Source organism: Fringilla coelebs (genome assembly GCF_963513975.1).
Source record: "Fringilla coelebs genome assembly, chromosome: 1".
NCBI classification, from domain to species: Eukaryota; Metazoa; Chordata; class Aves; order Passeriformes; family Fringillidae; genus Fringilla; species Fringilla coelebs.
The window spans coordinates 22,790,096-22,815,763 of record NC_140028.1 but is presented as its reverse complement, the minus strand read 5'-3'; the positions used below and the strand labels follow the sequence as shown (position 1 = coordinate 22,815,763).

Below are 25,668 nucleotides of genomic sequence, written 5' to 3'. Positions count from 1 at the left end.
TGGAGACAATGTCCTGTTGAAGGGACTGAGGACTTTGGGCTTGTTTCATTTGGGGAAAAGGAGGCTGAGGGGTGACCTCACAGCTCTCTACAGCTTCCTGAGGAGGGGGCATGGAGGGGTGTGAGAATTCAGCACATCTCTCCAGATGTCCAGAGCTACCGAGAGAACCCTTAAGAGGCTCAAAAGTCTTAGAATGTTGCCAAAAGCACTTAGTAGCTTGACTTTGATCCCTCTAGAGATGTGCCACCTGCCTATGAAGATATGAGAATCACTGAGGTTTGAATGATATAGAAATAGTATAATTACAGAATAAAACACAAGTTTTAAAGTTTTGGTACAGAAAAGTTATAAAGACAAAATAGAAGAATTTAGGCCTATCTCATAGTTCTTCCTCCTTCTTGTCTTCCATTTTCTGTGTGACGCAAATATTTTTTGAGAAGTTCTTAGTGAAGGTACACTTGCTAATAAAGATAGTAAGTATTAGAGACAAAAAGTAAATAAGGTTTACATAAGTTTTGCTATAAAAAGACAACTGCCCCGTGGGCTGTCAGAGTGCCTTTGGCTGCCTTGCTGGTCAGATCCCAGCTAAGCAGAGAGAAAACTTTGTAGATAAGAAATAATAAACAACCTTGAAGACCAAAAACCTGAGAGTCCAGCCTTGTCTTTTGAAGCCCGATCAGAACGAATGTGTCTAAGCAGAGACAGACAACAGCCGACCCAGACAGAGGGGGAGATGCTGAACTCTTCCTCCTGGTATGCAGGGATAGGACATGTGGGAATGGTTCAGAGCTGTACCACAGGAGGCTTAGTCTGGACATTGGGATGCATTTCTTTACTGAGAGGGTGGTCAAACACTGGAACCGGCTTCCTGCAGGCTTCCCAAGCTTGTCAGTGTGTAAGAGGCATTTGGAAAATGCCTTTAATAACATATTTTGACTTCTAGTCAGCCCTGAATTGGTCAGGCAGTTGGACTGTATGGTCACAGTATGGTTGGCCAAAATTGCTTCCCTGTATCTGGGAGACTTAGGCTCAATTATTTCTCAACCTGAGGATATACTGCACTTGTAGTTCTCAGCATCTAAGATGATGAAAATACCAGGCTATAAGGTATATAGTTCACTTCACTTGAAGTGAAGATGTGTTGTTTTTTCTCCATTAAAACTTTAAGACTTCATAGTAAAAATATCAGAATATGAGATTAGGAAGGTGAAAAGATGAAGCATCCCTGAAACCTGAGCATTAGAATACTTAGTATTGAGAATGCTGACTTAAATTTTAACATATCAAATATTGCTTCTTATTTTACAGTAAACAATTGTTTTCCTTATTCCAAGTCTTGATTGCTCACCCTGGGACCAGCTCTCTAGCCTGACCTTCTGTTGGTTAAGTGTTGAACTAATTTTTTTGCAGAACACCTGAAGCTACTGGGAAATTGCAGCACTTTGTACACTTTGTATTGTATGTACACCAATTTACTTAGTTGAGTATTTTTAATCTAAACTTTGGCACCTTATTTCCTGCTGAATTGCTGCAAGCAGCAGCTGGTTCCCTGAGGCTGTCCTGCAGAGTTGTGATCTGTGTTGGATGGAATGCCCGGGCATTTTTTAGAAGCTCTGGACTGACTTGCACAGGTTTTTAAACCAGTGAGACATCTACATTAGACCTTGCTGTGTAGGAGTCTGGTTTTGCCAATGAAAAATTTAATAACTTTGTATTTACTAAGTAGTTGGATGTGAAAGGAGCAACAATGGGCCAGTCTTACTAGAACTAAGCTCTGAAAACTCTTAAGCACTAAAATATTTCAAAAGAAATTACCTTACTGTGGCACTGTCAATATTTAATTCCAAATTTGTATTCTTCACAGTAATACTGGTTGCATATCAGTTTAAGTATTTACCTTCACTTTGTTTCTACTTGTACCTTGAATAGTGAAACAGTTTGCAGTAGCTTCATGTGAGGGAGAGGTGGTTTTAAGCTGTCTTCTATTATCAAGGACATGGTAACCCAAATGTCTCCTTTGAACAGACTAATTGTGACATAGTTGTGCGAGTGATTATAAAGGCAAATGCCAAGTCTTGTGGCACGCTGCTGATTAGGGGAGGGAGAATAACTTTTGCCTTGTGATAGAACATCACTATTTTGAGTTACAAATGTGTCTGTAATTTTGATATGCTTCAGTAGTTAATTCTACATTCTTTGTTCTTGTTAGGAACTGAAACTGCCATTTACTTTTTTAAGTGGGCATATTCATGAACTTCGGATTCACGTGCCATGGACGAAATTGGGATCAGAACCAGTTGTTATCACTATCAATACAATGGAATGCATCTTGAAGTTAAAGGATGGGGCTCAGGTAAGAAATGTCATGAACACTTTTCCAACATTGTGAGGTTCATGAGAATAAGAGTTTCTGTAGGCCCCTTTCTTGAAACCTTTCTGAAGAATCTGGTATATGAAGTTGGGATCCCTTTTATTTTCTGAGAGGCTAATATTTTTCTTCTTGTCATGGCTAATATCTTCCTTTATGTTTATTTTTAAACTCTTTATTCGCTGTAGTTGTGTTCTTGCAGATATGAAAGCAAGTTAATAGTGCTCTGTCTGGTTTTTCTGATGACTAGAGAAGAAATTGATTTCAAGAGCAGTATAGCATCCTGTGTTCTTCAGCTTCTCTGACCCAAGCAGCAGTGCTGGTTGCTTGAGTCAGCTGTCTGTGGCACAAATCTGCACTGGGCATTTTTCAAAAGTTGTGTTGCTGTTATTGAAGGAATGCTTTGAAGATCCTGGAGTCTAAGTAATTTTTACCTTTAGAAATTATACTGCTTGCTTGAGTGTGTTTGGAAGACTTCTTGTATGTAAGGGTCCTGAGGGATTTTTTTTTTTTTTTCTTTTAGTTGCTTAGAATAATTTGTACATTAGGCTGTTTTTACAGGCTCAGGTAAGGTTTCCTTCTGACATAATGAAGCTAAAATATGCAGTGCCTCAATTTTTGTCATATGTCTGACTCAGTTAACCAAAATACTTGGTTGTGTTAATGTTGAACTGGTGGGGTTTTTTTAATCAGCATGGTACTTTAATTCTAGAGAGGCTTACAAGTTTATTTGGCTTGTTGGTTTTCTAAAAGCCTTGTTAACATTTTGATTTCAACAGTGCTTCACTTGTATTAAGGATCATGCAAACAAAAATTCCAGTTTGTGAAAAACTCTAAGTGTTTGGTAGGGTGCTTGATGAGCTGTTAAAATTTAACATCAATAACTAGATACAAGGCAGCAAGAACATTGGAAAACACTTTCCTGTTTTTTCATATTTCTTGATATATCCTTATACAGTTACAGAAATAAGAAGCTTTTATGCTGGAGTAGAAATCTCTAGTCCTAGCCACCCACAGAGGACATGCTTGAATTCTGTAGTTACACTTAATCTGTGTGCATATGTGGATGTGCACATATATGCACGACCAGCCAAATATTAAGTACTTTTCCAATGTAAAGGTAACCTTTTGAGGCCAGATGTTTCACAAGAAGTGTGTTTTTGGGAGCAGCAAATTGCAACTAATTATGAATTGCAGAAAAAGATTTGTAGCCCATGACTTTGTGCAACCCAGAACTAATATTTGATATTGGACCTTGCAGATGGCTACTGCTGAAATGATCAGATTTCCTGCTTGCGTGGTATTTGAAACTTAAATTTTGTGGTGCATACATCAAAAGGTCAAGTGTCATGAATGTAAAGCACTCTCAAAACAAGTATTTGTTACAGATGTTTAAGATTCAGAGGCAAGAAGAGAGTTTTGAAAATTGCAACTGACATTTGAACAAATTATTCATTGGTATGTATGCTCAGGAGGGTAAAATTTGGGTCTGTGCCATAGAAGGATTATCTTTGATGAACAAGAATGTAGATGAAAACACTTTTATGCTGTTTTCTGAGGATATGGTTTAAAAAGTTGACAAGTTGAATTTCATTTTTTCAATTACTATTTAAAAGTGTTCAGAGTATGGCAGTGTGCTTGGCTAAAAACAATTGTCATAAAAATTTTTGTAATCACTGAATAATAATATGAATGAAATGAAATATTTCTGTGGAAAATGGCAGTGAAATGAACTTTCAGAGAGTTTAGCTCTAGTTGGAACTGTTCTGCCAGGAACTTCATGTCAGTGAAGAGCATAATTAGCAAGAAAGCTTAGTTTAGTTCTCAAATTGATTGGCTTGACCCTGTATTTCCTTCCTCAGGTGAGACCTCTAATGAGCACAGGGATAATATCACCTGAGCAAAAAATAAAGTTCTTGACCTCAGCTTAGTGAGGTGTGTTTTCTTTGGAAAAGTGCTATTTCAAACAATGTTTCTTTTGAAGAAATATGAAGGTTAAAATACTTGGCATTGTTTGAAGCTATTATCCAGTGACCCTACAGATTTTCTTAAAGGAAAGAGAGGGTTTTGCTTTAATCTTTAGGGAATATCTGTTCCCTAGGATGCTTTTGTACATATATGTTTTACTGTGATGCTGTGTCATTGTTAGTTCAGCTTCAGTATTAGTTTAGTTAGGTTTTTTGTTGTTTGTGCTTATTTCCGCATCTCCTCAGCTAAGTTTGGATTGGACAGTAATGGCTCAACTTCTAGTTTTATGCAAAAATTCTTTTTCTAAGCAGAAGTGTTGTAGAAGTGGTAAGTTCACTTAATGATGTACAAAATCCAGAATTCTGTAGAATTAGTGGAATTTACATTTTGAAGGTCTTTGCTTTTCCCCTTTTTCTTCTGTGCTTTGTTTCCTTTTTCTTCTTTTCTACATCTGGTACTATTGCTTCTAAAACCCAAGCATCAAATGTGGATCCTTTACTGAAGTGCTGCATCAACTTTGAGTAAAGGGGTGTTCTATTGAACATGCTTTGTTTGCCTTTTGGTTATGACTTTGGTTAATGTCAGTACATGAAATAGAATTTGGCCGTGAGGTGTTTCGCATTGCTTTTTGATGTCGGTCAGTCTAATGCAACTGTGCCGGCTTTTTTTCTTTTTGCTCCTGAACTAATCTTCTGCAGCACTGAGTTTTAAATATGAGCATTTATTATGTTCTCAAATATGTTGGTATGATTTTTAAATCTGTTCTTAAACACATTAATGTGATTCTGAAGTTTGCTTGACTTGTATTTAGGTTATAGTAATTGACTGTCCTGACTGTGTTCTTCATGAGTGCTATATTGTGTTTTAGGAAGTGATTAAAGTTCCAGTATTTTATGTTCTTCTCATTACCTATCTGTATATATTAAATCTCTGGGCTTCATATAGAATTGAAACCCCTTTTTAAAATATGTAAATATGTGTTGATTGCTGCTTTTCCTATGAGAGGTTTTCTCCCTTTGTCCTGTTGGACTGTTCTTAACTCTTTTCTCTTCTACACATTCTTTTTTTTTCTTTTAAATATATTTGAAATTCTTTGCTCCTTTCTCTTCCTCTCTCAGTGCTAAAGTATCTCCATGCCCAAACCAGAGGCTTTAAATTCAAGTAGTGCAAATTGGGAAGAACAAGCCTGTAAGCCTGTGTCTGTTTTCTTCACCTTCCTGCCATTATAACTAACCACAAGATTATTCTTCATGTTCCACCTTGAATGCTTTGGTTTTTTTGTCTTGGAACTGATGCAAATGAGGAGATCAAGGAGAAATGTGTTACTTTTATTACTGCTTCACATTTGAGTCCTTGCCTTTAAGCAGAGCACAGTACACCAGAAATATGCTGATGTGTATGATCCCTGTACTCCAAGGATAATTAATTATGGAACTGGGGAAGTCTGTTAGGTTGAAGCACACAGGGAAACCAGATCAGCCTACAGACAATCGAGCACTGCTCCTTTCATGAGGCATTACAAAAAAAGTTGTGAAGGAATAGTATAGCTTTGTGGAGGCAGTGGAGAACAGCCCACAAGCATGACTGTCAGAATACCAGACACATTCTTACCTGACAGCTGGTAGAGACTGCCACCAAAGAATGTTGGAAGCAGAAATTGGTCTTGACCAGGAAGTGATTGAGATGGGAGATAAGGTGTGTTGACAGATTATGAAGGACTTTGAAGGTAAGACAGAAGGCTTGTGTTTGATGAGGGTATAGTTATATGAAGTCTGCTTAGGTGGTAAAGCTTGCTCCAGATCTGAAGCAGTGCTCTAGTGATTTTTTTTTCCTCACCTGGTTTGTAGTAGTACAGTTGAATGTGGCTATATGGACAAGCAGTGCTGTGTTTTTCCATTTGAGTCTACAAGTCTGGTGTTGTGTGACAGCAGAAATGAGGTAAGAATTGAAGTCTGAAGACTTAACTAACAGTCTTTAGTGGCTCACATTTATGCTTTTTATTTGCTCATGGGGAAGCTCAAGGTCTTTATTTTTTAAATTAATTTCATTTGGTACTTACTTTCATAGTAGTATATTTAGTAGTAGTATATTTAGTTCAGTAAATCTGATACTGAGTTTTAGCAAAATTTAAGGCAAAAATTATATCAAGAATTGCTCTATAGAAAGCAAACTATGTTATCAGCTAGTGTTGAATCATATCAAGTTAAGGATGAATATGAAATTCTAATTGAGCAGCCAGTTGATGATGCTCTTATTTATGTTTTAATAGAGTAATAGCAGAAAAAGAGGATTTTGTTTCTGTGTGTGCGTGCATACAAATTAGCGTATATATGAATAACAAGAAAAATTTTCCATATTATTTTGAATTAAAACAAATTGCTTTGTGCAAATCAGACTGTAATTTAATGTTTTCCAAAGGTTCAGGAAGGTTTGGCAGAGTCTTTTGTTGGGTTTTGTGCATTTTCTGTCAAGAGCTCCTGTCTGAAGAGTTCTTATTTTTCTATAAATCACTCTATGTGAACAAAAGTGTTTTATGTAAGAGGTTATCTTTCAAGGATATTATCCTTTTAAGGGATAAATGTCACAAATGTCTTGGAAAAACACTTAATGAACTTATTCTTTGAATAGAAGAAGTAGTAAAAGGAGGCTAAAAAAGGTGCTAAAAAAGGCTTTGCAGCATTTGGTTCAGACACTTGTTGTCTTTCACCAGTGATTTCAAATGAGAGGTTGAGGAGATGAGCAGCTTTGCTTAAAGCTGGATAAATAGTCACATGTACTGGCTGGGTATACAAGAGTGACCATGTAATTTATCTATTTTTTTTTTTCCTGCTAACCACTTTAATAGACTTTAAAAGCAAAGCATCTGATGCTTGAGATTGCAGTAATTATGCTTATGTAAGAAAAAATTGCCTTTGTGAATTTGTTCAAAGATTCCTGCAGGCATATTTCTTAATACTCTAGGTGTAGGAGTCCTGCCACTGCCCTTGTGTTGTCTCAGTCTGAATACCTGTCTTATTACCTGAATGCCTATTAATGTGTTCCTAATTTTGGACAGTTTTCATATGAATTTGCCAGTATATTTCTATTTGAGTCCTTTCAGGGCTAAGTAATGGTAAAATTTCACATGTCTGAAACTGATTACTGTGAATGGTATGAGTGATCCTGCTTGATTCCTTCTGTGCTTATTCCTGGCTCCTAGGACATCTTTCAGTGTTGTTGTGCTGCCCACAGGCAACGATAGTGTGGCGCCTCTGACCTAATCCTATTGCTTACTCTGGGGGAATGAAACTTGCTTTTAGGTGTTAGCCTTGCTTTTAGATGTTTCTGGTAAAGAAGAAGACTTGTAAGCACTTCTGCTTTCTGGCTTGTGCAACCTTGGATGCCATCTTCAACAGCTGTGCTGTACCTAACTCCTGAGAGTACCCACAGGGACAAGGCATAGAGAGCTGTCCCAGTATCTTGAGAACACATATTACTTGATGTGAGAAGGAACTGACTGGGAAGATGCTTTTCTGAGCAGTCAAACAGTGGGTGACCAGGCAAGAGAGGGGATGTATGAATGCTCAGTGTCAGGCATATTTACTGTGATAGCAGGTTTAAGCGCAGAAAGAGCAGTTGTAAATATAGTTGGGACTGTATTCTTGCCAAGAGCTCAGATTTTGAATGTAGTTCTTGTCAAGAAAACATTTTGATGCTGTCAAAATGGTTAACAGTCTTGATCTTAAAGACCCTTTCTGACCTAAATGATTCTATGTTTCTAAAATCAGATTGGTCAATAGGTATTAAGACTGTATAACATCAGTGTTTTTCAATAGCTTTTTTTGTTCAGATGAATGCACTTTGCGTGTCATGAGGAGACAGCCAGGTGAGGTTATGGCCCTGTGTTGGTATAGGTGTTGCAAGGAAGCTGCCAGGAGCTGTGTGTAGTTATAGTTTTCCCTTCAGTTCTGTAGCACAGTTTTACCAATCATACCAGGATGATGAAAGGTAAACCCAAATCTTAAAAATGCCTTGCCCCACCACTCCCATCTACCCTGGCTTTACTTTATTCCTGATCCTCTATCTCCTCTGCCTGTGGTACAGGGGGCAGTGAATGGAGTTGTGGTTAGTTTATTACACTGCTGCCACTTGGTCCTTAGTGGAAGGACTTCTCCCAGTCCCCCAGAAAGGCATCCCTCCCACAAGGGACAGTCCTCCACAAACCTCTCCAATGTGAGTCCTTCCCATGGGCTGCAGTTCTTCATGAACTTGCCTGAACTATCTCTTTCTAAACTGATGATTTTCTTTGGTTTGCAAAAAATGATTGTAAGACAGCCCTCATAGTAAATGAAGCTGAAGGTTCCCTAGCTGCCTTGTTGTAATTCATAGTACTTAGGCATATGTCTAGGCATCTTGTCATCTATCCCAAGTTCCCTTTTTGCTTTTCTTAAATTTAGGTATTTAGAATTAAGAATTGTTTGGAGTTTTTTATTATTATTTGGGTGTATTGCCTTAGACTTGACTCTTTGCCTTTTTAAGACGTCAGTTGTGTGTAGGGAAACATGCCCTTGCCGAAAAGGAAATAACACTTTTCAAGTTTTAAACAACTTATTGCCCCCAAAAACCCCAGTTTAATTGTCCTTTAAATTTAAGAAGGACAGAAATATATTTACTTATGTGTAAATGTGGATTACATACATTAATGTTGCAATGCTTTATACAGAGTGTACATGAACTTTCTTGTAACTGCTAAATCAACGCCCCAGGTTCGGGGTCTGACATCTTTTTTAAATACTTGTGTGGTACTGGTGCTGTACATCAATTTATGACCTTTCTATAGGCTTCAGAGACTGCAGCTTCAATTTTCTTCCTTCAGCTAGTAAAGTTAGAGGCAGCCAGATCGAAACGTGCATATCATCCAATCAAGAGAGCTCTTCTGGAGTCCGCTCTGACTGGCTATAGTGTCCCAAGGATATTTACAAAAGTAGGCACTAAATTTGGATCAGATTTATGGTATTGTTAACTTAGTACAAGATGCTTGTTTGGAGCACGACTTTTGAAGTTTGTTGGTCTTATGTGGAACATCAGTTGGATTTCTGTCCTTCTCAAGTAGCAAGAGGAAAGGATAATGGGGATGGATGTAGTATGTGAAGGAATGCTGAGGCACCTAAGTGGAGAAATGGGTTAGGTGAGAAGAGATTAAAGAAATTTGATGGATGTGAAGTCACCCCAAGACAGGAAGGGTAGGGGTTTTTTTTGGGGTAGTGCTAGTGATCCTTTAACCTTTCATTTATTCACAAGTAATTCTAAATAGATTGTTTAATCAGGTGAGGGTAGAACCCTTACATGAAGAATTCTACTTGTTTGCCTTGGAACACCTGAATAGCTGAGAAATGTCTCACTTATTTTGGTGGAACCTTTTTAGGATGCCATATTTTGGAAAAAAGTAATCCTAATTTTAGATGTGTTGGTGTAGTTTTCCATGTATGTGTATTTTTTTTGGGAATCCTGCATAGGGTTTATTGAATTGGTCATAATATTTCAGACCTAGTAGTTTAATATACTATTATTTTCTCCTACGCTTTGAAGAAAATATCTTCAGAACAAATTACTAAAACACAATTATTGCATGGGTTTGTTCTAAAATAGATAAGGGGCTTGCTGTTTTCTGGATCAAGTTGTATTTCCACAGAAATCAGTGCTTTTTGTTACATGTTTTGGATTTGTACTTTTTAAAAGCCTTGTTCTTTTGTGCAGACACTCTTAAATTAATCTGTGGTTCTCACTACTTTATTTTTTATAATTCCCATTTTTTTTTCTTATCCTGTTCTTTAATATGGTTGGGTTTTTTAAAATACATAAACTGTGGACACCAACTTCTTAGCTAGATTCCTGCTTTCTACTTAGAATTCAAGTTTAACTGTAATTGTGCTTTGATTCTTGGCTGTAGAAGTTGATTCCTCTTCTTTCTGGAACTTTTTCACTCATCCACGTGTTGTCTAAGCATGTGCTTGTCTGATCAGTCTCATTCCACTAAATGATAAATTGAGTAGCTATCAGCTGACCTACTGAACTGATCTTTCTGAACTATAGCTAGTGCTGTATTTTTTTCCCAAGAGTTGTGTTTTGGGACTAGAGAGTGTCCAAGACCCAGTGTCTATATTGCAATGCCATGTCAATGCACTTGGCAATTTTAACATTGGCAACTCAGAAAGTGAAGCAGCAGAATGGGTTAATTTTCAAAACCGAGTTGTTTGGGAAATAGCATTGTGAGAATTCAGAATCTCAAAATTTAGTTTTAAATCAGTACATGTTTATAAACATGTTTGGTTTTTTTTTTTTTCAATACTAAGTTTGTTGATGGAAAAGATTTATTTTGCTGATATTTGAAGTGTTATGAGCTTGCTGCACATGGGTTACTGCTTCAGAAGACAAGAGCTAGATAGCAACCTATGAGGCTTTTCCTGGAACTGGAGTGTACTAGATTTAGAGATATGTGGGCATAGAAGGTGCAAGCTGTGCTTGGCAATGCGTTCTGACTGAAGCATTTCCCCATGTCTTAGTTGTGGAAACTTGTATGTTGTTGAACATATTGTTATCAAATAGGACACAAGTAACAGAAAAGTCATTTGTCTCTGTTTCCCCCTGCTTTATTTTTGCTTCCATAGCATTCTTTGAAACTAATTCTAGAATTTGACTCTTACTTGCCACTGGTAAGTCATGTTCCATTAAAAAAAGAAAAGAAAAATTTGAAATCAAATTATGTAAGCCAAGAGCTGTTTGACCCCTAGATATGCACACTTCTCTTTATTCATGTGCTTGAAAACTAATAAATATATGCCAAATGCCCGTCTTAACAAAATAAGTTTTATTTGTTTTAACCTAAAGCAGGTGCGTCTCTTCTCAGCATGAGGCATCTCGTTTCTGTGCTCATCTCTGTACAGCCTCTGGCCTGTAATACAATTTCACTCCAGTGAGCTGCCTCTTACACCTTTTGACACTTCCCACTTTGCTTGTGAAGTATTTCAAATGTTGGCAGTTTCAGTAGTGTTGCCCATGTGGAGGGAAGAGTGTGTATCTCAGAGGAAGCCCATGTTCCTCCTTTTACTTGTTTAAAACTGTAGTTCCTTATTTTCTTCTTTGTAGTTCTAGATTCCTTTGCTTGGGAGATTGTGATGTTACTTTACAAGTGAGGAAGCAGCAACCCCACTTACCTGTTGTACTGCGCTGCTATAGGAGCTCCTTCTGGGGCATACATTTGTGTGGGTATATATATATATATGTGCATTTGTATTTATGCCTATTAAAGACAACTTTCTTTCTGACTTTTTAATTTCATTATTGCCTGTTGGTAAGAAGGAACAGTTAGGACGGGAAATATGGATTGCACTCAGTACATAAGTAAGCAGTTGTTTTTCACTGATTATAATTTCATGTTTATCCAGTTGTAGAGCTATGAGAGCAGGCAAGAGCCATTTTCTGATTGCTTTGTGGGCCGGTACTGTCACACAAACCCAGCTGAATGGTAGTCAGTGTATTTTTTACTTGCTTCTCTCAAACAAATCATCTTTTTTTTTTTTTTTCTGGAGTTCTTTAATGGACCCATCTTCACATGTTCTGTGATTGCTAGAAAGCTGCAGACCCCCGACTATTTTATACTACATAGTACAGCTTTGTTCTGGAATGTTCACTGTGTGAAAGTGTGAATGTTACAATTGTTTATAAAGCAAATCACCTGAATATGCTGTGTGGAGAGAGGAGATGATTTGTGAAAGCTTTCTAGGCTGCAAAGTGAACTTGGAAGCTGAATGTCAGGTTGAACTCCTGGCAAAGCACCATTTAGTGCATTGTGGAAATGTAAATTATGGTTTTGTTCTGTACCAGCTATGATAGTATCCATTAATTTTTTGGTGGAGTGGCTGTGCTGCTAGGGAATTGAATGAATTATATACCGCAAAGCAACATTATAGCAGGAAAGTGGTTGGCATAATTTAAATAGTAGAGCTAATGCAGCATTGACCAATTTAACTTCTATTTTAGAACTGTGGAGTATGTTGTGGGTCTCAGAGATGTGGATTTGAATGTGAATGCAATAGAATTGCTTTTAGTGTGGCTTAATATGCTATATTTCTGGAAAGAAAATCCCAAATAGTCAACAGGTTAGTAGGTAAAAAACCTACTAATATCACTAACTAATGTAACTAATGCTAGTGATTTGCATGTGCTTATATATTTCAGATGAGTTTACCTGTGTTAAAGTAATTATTGCCTCGGGGTATGTGGGAGTACAAAGAGGGTTTGTGTGACTGTGTGCAGGAATTTTCTAAAATCTACTTTGAGTGCTCAAGAAGGGCTGTTGGCTGTTCAGGTCTTCTGGATGTTCATTCCTGACACAGGTCCCCCTTGAAGATAATTCTTCATGTCATGCTTTTATTGTCACATCAAAATTAGCGGGGAAAATAGCACATCACCTTGCCAGAAACTTGAGTGTTAATACATAATTTTTGAAATATGTGAGTAACCTAAATTCCAACAATTATAATTTTCAAGATAATTACAAGTGTTTTATTTGTAAGTTTATGTGTTGGGGGACTCTCCATGGAGACAGAGAGAGGGTGATACAAGAGTTCATGTATTTGAGGAACTGTACTGCAGGATAGTCCTGGACAGGAAGCTAACTGAATTGGTCTGTGCTGCCCAGCCAGCAGATCTGTTCCTCCCTGCCACACTTCCTTTACTTCTCTTTGGTGTGTACCAAGCAGTTGGAGAGCAGAAGCTGGCATAACACTGAGTCTGAATTTGCATTTGCTGTTAGGCAGCTCAGGGTTTAAACCTACACCAGCTACACTTAGAACAAGATTGTCACAGGATGTCTTCACTGTTCATGGTGGTGCACCAGGTAGAAAGGGTTGTTTGGTTTCTTAATGTGGTTAATTCAGTAAATTTGTATTTGGGAGTGATCTCATGGTATGTACTCCTGAATTTTGGAAAGGAATGCATTTGCACAGGAACAGAGACTCACAGTGATTTCTGTAATATTAGAGTTGAAACTCAGATACCGCAGCATTGCTGATGTTTGTTCCAGAAATTAGGTTTACTAAGACAAAATAAAAGTACACATGTGAATGGTGTATTTGTCTTTATAAAGTACAGAGGACCTGTTCTGATGTGTAGATACAGTTGTATAAAGTAGAAAGATTAAGAGTAATCCCTGTCCATTTACTGATCTTTACTCAATTTTTCCCCTGACCTACTTACAGCAAGGAAGTGTAATGCCAATAGTCAGTGTCTTTGTTCCCAGGTACAGGGAGAAAGGGTTTATATATCATCTTTGGCATAATTCCTAGAAGTTTAGGATCATATTCTGATTCCACTTTCCCGGTATAGGTCTGGGTTACTTCAGTTGATTTACTTTGGAGTAATTCCAGATTTGTCCCAATCCAACTGACATCAAGTCAGGACCCTACAATCCAGCTTTGTTTCATGTAGTTGGGTGAAGAGTTTGGATTTGTGTGGTTTAATGGGGAATGAGGTGAGGTAATGCATGTAAAAAATATTTCCTTGGAGAGGAAGTAGTTTTTCCTCATTTGTTGATAGATTAAAGCATAGATAAATTTGTTGGAATGTGTTTTAGCTCCTCATTACAGCAGAACCTACTATTTGAGAACGGGCATGATTATGGATTTTGTAGCGGAAAAATCCTGCAATTTGTTCACCTTTGGTAAAAGGATCTTAAAATTCCAAAAGACAAAATACTCTTAATTCTTTCAGTACAAAGCATACTCTAGAATTATAGCTTGTTCTTTTTGGAAGGAGTAGTATTTTCTCTAAAATCGTATCATTGAATTATAAATTCTTAGATACAACTTAAGTAAAAGAATTCCCTTTACTCACCTATTGCTTGTGACTTACGTTGAGTTACTTGCACATGAAAGGTGGTTCCTCCTAAATAATCTTGATGCACAACTGATGTAGATTGTATTTTATGTTGAAAACTTATGGATTAAAATAAATTTAGTCTTGGTGAGCTTTATGTCTTCCAAAAGAATGGGTAGATGTTCAGGTTTAAATGTGTGCATTCTATTCTAAGGAAAAATCATTGTCATTGCCTCTTTACAGGCCTTAGAACCTGAGGGAAATTGTACTGTGTTACTGGCAATACACTGGACCATCCAACTGTTACAAAAGTGTGAACTTCAAATGTAATTATTTTTTTCTTTGCCTCTGGAGAAAATGGAACAAACTTGATTCCTCTATTGAGAAATATGATTTTTTTTCTTCCCCTCTCCTCTTGCATGTTTGTTTAATGGTTCTGCCACTGACTTGCTCAGAAGCTGTGTTCTGAGGCCCTTACCTTGGCTTCAAGAAATCCACTTGTCTTCCTTTACATGGCAAAGGTTTACAGAGCTTAGAATGCTATGAGGTTATTCTTAATTTTCAATAAAGTCCTTAGGTATTGCACCTAATTGGAGGATGAACAATGCAAGGCTGCTTTTCCTTTTATATGTGTGACTCATTCTTCTGAAAAAATGTGTCTTGTAAACGGTTTGATTTATTTGATTTGCAAGTATTTTCAGTTAAAGCTGAAAATGTCTTTTAGTTTCATTACATTTCAAAGCCTGTTAGGCTTGTTAACTTCTCAGCATTATTCAATATTTCAAATTAGTTTAGGATTTCCAGAAACTACTAAATCAACAGCAGCAGTAATATGTGATTACTTAGAATTCAACCTGAAGATCATTTGTCCTGGTATTCTAGAAGTGTGCTGGTAAGAACTCCAGTGGTTTTGCGTGCAGTTCTAGGAGGAGAGGCCTCCTTATCAATGCAATCAGTGTTGCTCTGCTGTTGGCTATGGGGAGCACAGTTGACAGCAGTGTAGTGTTTCAGTCCTTGAGTGGGTGGGCTGCTCTCCGGTTTGTTTTTTATTCCTAGTGGTAGGAGAGTGTCATATTTCACAGCTTCTGGAACACCTTCTGTAGGTGAGTATCATCTGGATTGTGTTGTATATGTGTGTAGTTCTGCTGCCTTCTGGAAGTCTCTGCCTTCCTGTATCTCTACTGGATTCCAGGTGTTTAAGCTTTCTACCCTGCAGTTTTTACCCAGCAGGGCCTGGTGAAGACCTGAGACAGAGGGCAGACAGGAGTGTGCTGCTGACTACACATGACTCATTCAGCCTGTTCTTGATGGTCTTCTTCCCATATGTTCCTCAGATGTGGACAGTGATGATATTGTGCATTGTTCTGGCAGTGGGAAATGGACATCTTTCCTGGAAGCTCTTCAACCCTTTTCCCAGCATGGATTTAAAGATGGGCTTATTATATGATGGGGGAGAGGCCACAAGCCCCCTAGATAAAATGGTTGTGGGGAGCAGACTGCCTGCTTCGCTGCAGTCATCTGGTATGCAGCTGAGGCTCTCAGGAGAGGCGGCCAAGGGGAGCAAGCTAGATGAATTGTCCTGCCATACTGCATATGGCCTGTGGGTTATAAGTTGTTCATCGTTGATACTTGCTTATGATCCTTAAGAACATTAAGATTTTGCAGTAAAACTTTAGAAAAATACTTAACAGCATGAAAAAAATCTGCTTAAGCCACAATGAACTCTCTAGTTCTTTTTACCAGCCTTTCACAAAAAGCATCTGGTGGACAGAATAGATCAGAGTCCTGAGTGCATATGCTAGTGGTTTCATTGTCATCAACAGGCATTACATTTTTGTTGATTTATTTTGTGCAGTGACTAAAACTTCATTTCCTGCTCTGTTAAGGATGTTCTACTTTGCTTGACTTGTACTAAAATGAAGTATGGTTGTTGTATCCATATAAAAGTTGAAAGCAGTTGTGTGGCATGGAGTTAATGGTAGACATATCTTTTATCTACTTATGTGTATGCACCGGCTCTTTTCATCTGAAATCCTCTAGCTGTTGATGATGCTAAATTTTCTGCAGTTAACTTTCCCTTCTCAGGACTGTAATCTAAAGGTCAAGATACTGTAATCTATTCTTCATTTATTGCATATCAAAGAGTATTCCTCTCATAAATGTGGCTTATAAAAAAGTAGTTTATTACCCATATACGAATTGTTTAAGCACTTCTGTTTTCAGTCAAGTAAAACCAAGTGCATCTAGTTGTAGGAAAGTCAGAGATTCACTTCACCTGATGCCTGTATAGTCCATCAACTTGAAAAAAGAAGATGCTATAGCTGCTCAGTCATTTTACTTCAGACATTTTTGATGCAACCATAATATCTCCAAAATGGTGTTTTTAGTGCTTCTTTTGTCTTGGGGAAAAAAAACCCCAAAGAAGATACTGCATTTGGAACAGCACAGGGCAGTATTTTTCTGCTTGTCAAAGCAGGGCCCTCACATTTTTGGTCTTATTCAGTATGGAGCTGTATCTAATTGAACTGCTCCTCTCTTGTGTGTGAAGTGTACCTTGGATGCCTGGTTCTCTACTCTGGGCTGTGTTCCTGGATGTGTTTCCTCAGCAGCATTGCTGTTGTTTCTCTGAAGGGCCTAATAAGGTACATGAATCCTGTGGTTAGAGGGCACCACCACGAGATGTTCTTTTGGGGGAGAGAACTGGCTACACTCAGAGCTTGGGTGTCTTGTGGCCACGATTTTTTTTTCAGGTGAATGCTTTTTTGTGTGTGAAACAGCAGAGTACTTTCATCTGACTAAGTTATGCTGCTTTCAGTAACATTGGAAAACTTTATTTGAAACAGAAATAATAAAAATACAATTTTTCAGAAATCTGAAAGTGAACTTTGATTTTTCCAATGAAATGTTTCTTTTTCCACCACTTTTCATCTTGATCATGTACTAAAAGCAAGTATCAAGGTTATGAGACCTCTAGAGCTTGACTCAGTGAATGGGTCTGTATGTTAGGATCTGGTGAGAGACAGACTTGCCTCAGAACTGCCAGCTCATGAGTGCTCATCTTCCCTCTGGCTGTGGTGGACGTGGCTGGAGGTTGATGATTCTGGCCCACAGATTCTTAGTTTAGGATGCAGTTATAAGATTCTGACTCTGTTTAAAGGTAAACTGCAGTTAATTTGAAAGTAACACTCATGTCTACACATTGTTAGATCTACCTGATGGTTATACTAATGCCAAGATCCTATCCTGTCCTTGGCACCAGTATGACTGGTATGAGTTCTATGGGTGTTGCTTGTTAAGAGAAGATGGATCCTGGCTCCTAAAGTATTTTTTTATGATCTGCTGACACTGGTATTTAATTTTTTGAGATTTAATAGGCTTCTGAGTTCTCCTCAGCAGAGGGCATTCTAAAATGTGCTTTTCTCATCTTTTCTCATCTGTGGAAAACAACTGGTAGGCAGTTTGCTGGTTCCAGTATAAATGATGGCCAGTGCCTCAAGGAGAGAAAAAACTGAGAGAATTGCAGCTAGCAGTTATGAAGAGATCCGCTGCTTGTGAAATTCCACTCCAACAGAAGCATTAAGGAAGCATGGTGTGCTGGGATTGAGCTTTTCAAGGGGTGGCATCCTTCTTTTTTTTCAAAATTTTCCTGTCCTGCTCTACTTCAAAACAGCAGCACACCCATACCTGTTCCGTTCTTGTCTCTTCCTTTTGTCTCATCTTAAAATGATCTTAATGGTTAAGTTTTCTTTTTTTCTGTCCTAGTGGTTTTGATGCCTGACCTGTGAGCTTTGCCTATCTAAAAGGTCTGGTGTATAACGTTTCACATTTTATGACTGTAATATTCTTGGATGTCTTTACCCAAATAAAACTCCTGACAGTAATACTTGTGTCTTTAACATGTCACATACTATCATTTTATAGTTTTGTTTTTTCATTAAAAAAAAAACCTCTTGGATTTGTGCAAAAGGCTTGTGTATAACAATTTTATAGGTAGAAAGCAAGGACATACTTAAGTGATTGTTCTGCTCTTTTTAGTTTTCATTGTTGTTTCTAAAGAGACATGTAATTCTTTAAGTGATTTATAAAGTAGCCTTGTAAACGCATGCAGGTCATAATAGTGTAAAAGCTTCCTTTGTACATGATTTTTTTCATCGTTGAACACTCTTGTAATGAATTCAAGTGTGGTATGATTCTGTCATTTGTGCTGACTTCATGTAACTTCTTGCACTAATCACATCTTGATATTTATTTCTTGAATATAAATTCATGTCAGTTTTACTGCTGTTACTGAGTAAGAAATGATTTTGTTCATGCAAGGTTATCCTCTTTTTTTCTTGCAATTTAAGAAACGCAGGTATATTCCCAAACACATAATTTCCTTTGCTCTGGATTTAGTTCACTGCAATGTGCAGCTTGTTCAAAAGAACAGGGGCTTAATCTGTTCTGATGCTGAAAGGCACATGTATGTAAAAGCAAATACTGAAGTGTGGTGCTACTTGGTTTTTAATATATACTGATTAATCAGTAAAGATTCTAGATGAGCAACACATGAGTCTTGCATGGTGTGGAGACTTTTTTTTTAAAATTTGTTCTTGCACCACTATTTCAGATCTTGTTTTAACAGTGGTAGGAGAGCAGGCAGGAGGATGTGGAAGGGAGGAGAAAATGCTTATTGGCATGCAGGTCAGCTCATGTATGTAGCAGTTTGGTAGGCTACAACGTTATCAAAATTATTCTCAGGAGCTCTCTCAGGCAGTTAAATCTATTTTCAGTTTTCTCTTCACCATGTACTTCACACCACCACTTGTTGTCATACTTGCTGCTTTGTAAGGTGCTGTTCTGCTGCCTGAGCTTATTCTTTACCTTTCCAAACTCCCCTCCCCTGCTTCAACCACCTCTTTTCGTTTAACCCACAGTGTGTCAATTTCTACTTCATTTTGAATGTTAATGTAGATTTATTGGAGCTATTGCATAATTGATTTTGTTTTAATTGAGGGAGTGTGAGACATGAGTAGTATAAGCATGCTCCCATCAAACAGCCAGCCCTTAGAAAATTCTGCAATCCTGAAACAGTTTCTATAAATATTTGCTCTATTTAGAATCCTGATCTAAACTAGGCTGAAAATTAGCATAGCAACTGATTAGAAGACAAAGGTAACTTTTCCCAATTCTTATTGTAGTTGGAAATGTTTATTTCTTTAAGATTCGTGAATTTTAAGGATTGAGAAGTATTTATTGGAAAAATTAAGTTATATAGTACTGTCTTATTGAGTTTAATTTTATGCAATAAAAATTGAAATTTGGATTCTATTTGGATGAATCTCACACTTTTAAAAAAATGGAACACTTGCACAATTTCTTGGGGAAGTTTCAAAGTACTTTAATTTGGTTTAGTAGCAGAGATAGTGTGCATGGAGGTTTCGATGTTTGTATTTTTTTCTTGCAGTAAAAATGCAAATAATAGTAGTCTTTATCATAGTTCTGTTTATAATTGAAATTGTTTATAAACTCTCGTATGAAAAAGTTTTTAATGAATACCAGTTTATTTTGGGAAGAATTGCCTTTTCTTTACCCTCTTGGGAATGCTATTTTTGTCATATTTTTCTATTTATTCTTTTGGGAACTTTAATTTCTAAAAGTTATTTCATGTACTGTTTAAATACTTGATGTTTTATCCAAAGCTTCTCATATATCTATAAAACCACTTTATATTCTCACTAGAATGTTAAATATTTAAGACTGAGGTCAATACATCACTGGAATGTCATGCCATTTATGATCCATTTTATTAAGCCATTGCTTTCCTAGTTTCTTAATTAAAATCACCCCTTCCATGAGAACAAAGCTATATACGCCATTTAGCATAGAGAATGGTAATTTGTAATATGAATTCAAATAAAAAATTAAATGACAACAGCTATGTAAAATGCAAACATTTTTCTCCACTGTTATTTTTTTTTTTTTTTGCTATAGTCTAAGACTTGGAGAAGACAAATTATTTGCAGAAGTGTACCTTGGAATTTGGTAGAAGAGAGGGTTCACAGTGTGGTTTTGGGTGGTTTGTTTGTTTATTTAATTATTGTGTGTGTGAGGCTGCAGATATAATTTCCCCACACCTTGTGTTACATTATCAGTAAATCAGTTCTTTTACCCCTGTGTACCAGCTGCTGAGACAATCTTCTAGCTACATGAAAGAAGCTGGAAAAAGTCCCTAATGAAACTGATGAGCTTATCAAGTTTTGAAACTAGTCTCTAGTGCATATAGAAATTCAGAGACAATGTTCTATTGAAACTGGCTTCCTGTCAGTGTTTGCTGTGTGGACACCTCATTTTCATTTTTGCTGGGGCCAGGCACTGCCTTTTGTAGGGCATGCAGAGGGCTGTTTGTCACTGTAGGAGATCAGCTTGGAGACAGCAGGGTTGCTGCTTCACTGCCCTTGCTGCAGCTGCTGAGGAGTCTGCCGTGTCCTTGTCTCCCAGGGCTGGCCATCTCACCCCTGCTTTCCTCACCTTGTCTGTGGCCGAGCAGCTTCTCCAGTTGTCAGAACCTGTGTAGTTCAGTAGTTTTACCCAGTGTGTTTTGTTGCTGTGATATGTATTGCTCTTAATGAAACTCTGAAACCAATAGTTTGCTTGGCCAAAGATTAATTTGAAAGTATTTAACCATTTTAATTTTGTACTTAGTGGCATTTACACAGAATGCCATGTGGGTAGCAGAACTTTCATGGTTCTCTGGGGAGCATGGATTATTGTAGCTGGTTTTGTTGTACTCTTATTCAATAAAATGTTTTACTGAATATCTCATAACAAGCTGCTGTTATACACTCATGGTGGTATTTTGTTATATTGCTACAATAATCCACCTGTATGGATTTGAGCAAAAGGCTTAATGAATTTAGTTTCCCCCCACTGCTGACCTGTCCCCTGAGTTGGAGAATGTCCCCAACTCTGCTTGAAAGGTAGTACTGAGGCAGAGTAACTTAGAAGCTCAGGCTCCTTTTGCCTGAGAAACAAAGCTCCTTCCTCCAGACGTAAAGGGCAGGAGGGAGAAAAGGAAACCCCAAACCTTTCTCTATAGGTAGAGGTAGCAAAGATCCCTTTCATTGCTTATCTGAAATGCTCTAACATAGCTTCTTCATTCTGCTTACATTGTCATATGGTTCTGCTATATCCAGTTGTTCCTGATGTATCTGAGGTGCACACTGGCACCTGGTTTCTGAACATTGTGCTGTGGGATATAAAGATGGTTTAAAAGGTAGTCATCTAAATTAGTGTGGGGAAAAACCTGTTTCCAATAACTTTTATGGGTCATGCAGTATTTAATACATATCTAGTAATAGCTGTGTATGTAATTGTGTTTATATGATCAAAATGTATTATTGGACATACTTTTACATTCAGATGCCAAATTAAAATTTACTGTCAAATGTGGGTGAGGTTTCTTTTTCCATTTAATAATGCTGGAACTAAGATCTACCACTGTGTACAGTCCCACTTGGTATTTTGTAGTTGATTGAAGTATTGCTGCAAGATGTTAATGGGAATTTTCTCATGCTCCTTGGTTTGGCTGTTGTTCAGAGACCAGTTTTCATAACTTCTTCCAAACTATTTCAGTAAACTTACATATCATATGTATCATAAGCCACTTGGTAAACTCTGATCCCTTTAAAACCCTATAGAGAAACAACCACACATTTGAGTTTTACATAGCAAAAGAGATATATCAGGGAATATGGGCAATGTCTTCTGCCTTTTTTTTTTCTTTCTTAGATTAAGCCAAGGGATTAGCCGTACTATAGCTTGCACTCTTTGAAGGCTGTATTTTTAATTTTTTTTTTTTTTGCATTAAAGATACTGCTTTAAAAAAGTACTTTGCTTTTTATTTCTACCATTTTGCTTTTCCTTTGCATTTTGTCATCCTTGTGGTATCTAACTTCTATTTCTGAACATCTGCTAGTTTTTTGGCTATTTTTTGGGCACTATTCAGTAGTCAATATTGGAATAAATAATTATGGAAAAAGCTTCCGACCATTCTGGATGAATAGGGTTTTATCACCAGCAGGAGCTTTTTCATCATCTCATCTGATTTTCTTACAAGAAGATGTCTACAAATTGAACTAATTTTCCCTAATCTAAAGGGTTACCTAAGTCACATTTGTTCTGTGGACTAAACTATGCCACACAAAAAATTAGTCTGGCGCCTAAAAGCATTTCTTGGGTAGACTTATGAAGCATTTTTTACAAACTTGCTCAGGATGTTTGTGGGCTAAGCAGCCCTAGGAAACCGAACATCTCCTTGCATATTTGGAAGTATAAGAGAAAACTTCCTCATGTTGATTTTATGATTCTCTTTGATGTATATGATGCCATGGGGCTGGTGCTCTGGGCAGCAGGGGAGCAACATGAAACTATAGTGTGGAAGGCAAAAATAGTGTACTTCCCACTTTTCCCTCCTGACATTAGGGAGGAAGGAAGATTTTGTGTTCTGAACTAGTCCAGAGGTTGCAACACCTTAATTTGACAATATTAACAATAGTATAGCTAGGAAAGAACTCAGCTGGACTAGTGGTCTGTGGCTGGTGCATACTTTGAGATATTAGTTAAGATGAGTTATATATCTTTTGGTTGAATGAATATGGGTGGCTGGGTGGACTTAGCATAACAGAGTGTATTAAACCAAGTGTAGAATTTGTGAAGAAGCAATGAGGGACAGAATAAAGGGAGTGGGGACCAGAAGAGAAGTGATGAGTATGCTGGTGCTGCTCAGGTCCTCTGGGGTGGGATGTGCACCATCTACTTCTGCATATTTGTTTCCTCAGAGCTGTGTCGAGCATGCCCAGATTTTAGACTCAAAAAGCAGCTCTTGGAGTTTTTGTTTCATTCAGCTGAAAACCCCCACTACTTTTCAGTGCTTTATCTTTCTTTCCTGCAGTTTTGTCCTCCATGCTGCAGATGCAGCAGTCAGAAAAAAATCCTTTTGGAGGCCCTCAGTTTTTGGGACTTTTGAAGTTGAGTTTAGAGATGGTTAATATATTTTTGTGAGGATTTATTCTTCAAAACACTTAAAATGCAGGTGCAGAGGTGTTCTGTATAAAGAGAAATGCTCTCCTCATCTTAGGTCATTTTCCCTCTGGGGGAGGACCCCAAGCTACTGTCAGGATTTACTCTCTGTGGTTGCTTTTTGCAACTGTAAATCAGAATTGATAAGGAAAGAGTGATAAGCTTCAGTAGCTTGAAACTTGGTGATTCCCAGCCTTTTCTATGTGTCTGCTTTAGCCTTCAAGATCTTTCCTGTTTCTAGGAATGTGTAAATAATGAAAATGGTTACTGTCTGTAAATGTCTTGATATGACCCCTTGAAAATAAGTGCTGTGCACCTTCCTTCAACATACCAATCAATGGTAACTAATGTCATCAGTGATTTACATTGATCAAAGCTCTCAACAAATGAAAAACTGTTATGTTTGTCTTTATCACCTAATTGCAGTGCAAAGCTTTTATTCTAGGAAAAAAACAAACCCACTTAGCCCTATCATGGAGAAACTAAGAAATGTGTTTAGTCTTCCGCTATGTCACATCATGCCTATTAGATTTGGAGAGATTTTGTGCTTGGAGCATAAGAAGTCTTCAGTCTGATACAAGAAGAATGTATTATTGAAAATCCAAATACGTTTTGGTTCTGATTGACCTAAAATGATGTAGTGGTGAAGATGGCTTGCATTTTAAAGAAAAAGCTAAGCTCTGCTTGGTTTTCTAAATCAAGCAATTCTTACTTAATAAATGGGTTTTCAATTGTATGTTTTTAGCACTTGTTTACTAGACCAAAAAAACTGAAATATCTCTATAGTTTAAAAACCTAATCAGGAAAATAGCAGGAAAATGTTTCATAATGAAGTGTGAGTTTGAGTGTGGGGAAAAAACAACGCAGGTAAAGATCATTAATTTACAGGGTTAATTATGAAAAGTTGTGGGTGTTGATTGCAGTAGTAACAGACACAGTTTTTCACCCTGACCTAAAACATAAAACATGCAAAGGTTTTGATTAAATACAAAATTTTTTCTCTATCTAAGTAGAACACTGTAAGTAACACGGAAAAATGTCACTTATTAAATATTTGTCACCAAAAACATTCATACAGTATTTTGCAAAGTTGATTTGCAAAGTTGATTGCAAAGGAGCACATTACTTATGAAAAATGTGCTGCATTTGAGATCTCTGTGTTTCTTCTCTTAAATTTGTCTTGCATACTGGATCTAGGTGAAAAACTGTAGTATGAATTTTGTCCATGGAGATAGTTATGAGACATTTTGTTGATGGAAGAAGTTCTAAAACAATGTCTTAATAGATAATGATATTAGTTATCTGACACTTTTGCTTAAAGTTTATAAATCTGTAAGTATACATGCAGAAACTCACATGTAGCTGTGTGTTGGTTTAGCTATAGGCATGTCTACGTATACTGTGTGAATATTAATCTCTTATTTATATGCTACACTGATGAGCATTGCCAAAATACCTTAATGAAATAGTATTTTTTGAAAGTAATTAGGGACTGTAATATAGTGCATTTTCAAATGGGAGCAGAAGGTTTATGATAGGCAAGTGTGCACATAATGTGATTATAATTCAACCATAAGAGAAGAGTAGAAGTATCCTTGGGTTTTATGTTAACATATTAAGTTTTATTTGCACAAGACACTGGTAAGCCTGCATCTGTATATCTGGATGAAGTACTCAGAACTTAATTTTGCAGATAAGTTTGGCTTTGACATTTATGTTGTAAAGATTTATAAGGAGTTAAATGATGGTACTGACTAGGATTTTTTTTTGTCAACTAGAGTTTTTATGAAAATTGTAAAATTATACATACAATTGATAACTTTAAAATACTCTGTATCATGATTTGGCATGAATTTTGGCTTCATAATAGAATTACTCTTTTTTCTTCATCTATGTTGTTATTTATTTTTCAAAGAGGTACTGGACCCAACAAGTTGTCTATCTCCAGTATTGCATTTTTTTTTTTTTTTTAGCCACCACATTGAAATTGCAACTCTTTAATTGTATTTTAAATAAGTTTTTATGTATTTTTCCTACTTAAACTGTATTTTTTCATTATAATGCTTGTTGGAATATGGAATAGTTAAAAAAAGAGTACCTGTGGATAAAAAAAGTGCTTTTCATCATTTAGTACAAGTATTTACCCACATGTAAGTATGCCTGTGTGCTTCCACAGAGGAAGCAGGATTAAAATGACATTCCAGCTGCCACATGGTGTTTCCAGAAACACAGAAAATCACAATGTGGGGAGCACGGTCAATATATTTAAAAACATGGATATTTAGATATCCTTATGTGACTGTGTTAAGACTCATATCAGTAAGATGCAGTGCCACAATCATGTCCTGTGGTAACTTTCTTTATATGCAGTATATTGTTTCTTTGAACCTTTTATTACTGCTTACAATCTGATTTTG

At 37.1% G+C, this 25,668-nt stretch overlaps 1 protein-coding gene across 1 annotated transcript in view; it reads left to right on the top strand.

Annotated features, from left to right (window-relative positions):
- VPS13B (vacuolar protein sorting 13 homolog B) overlaps positions 1-25,668 on the top strand; it is a 430,474-nt gene that overhangs the window by 6,986 nt on the left and 397,820 nt on the right. Inside the window, 1 exon segment of the mRNA XM_084211579.1 lies at positions 2,210-2,353. Within this exon segment, the coding sequence (XP_084067705.1) occupies positions 2,210-2,353 (144 nt within the window).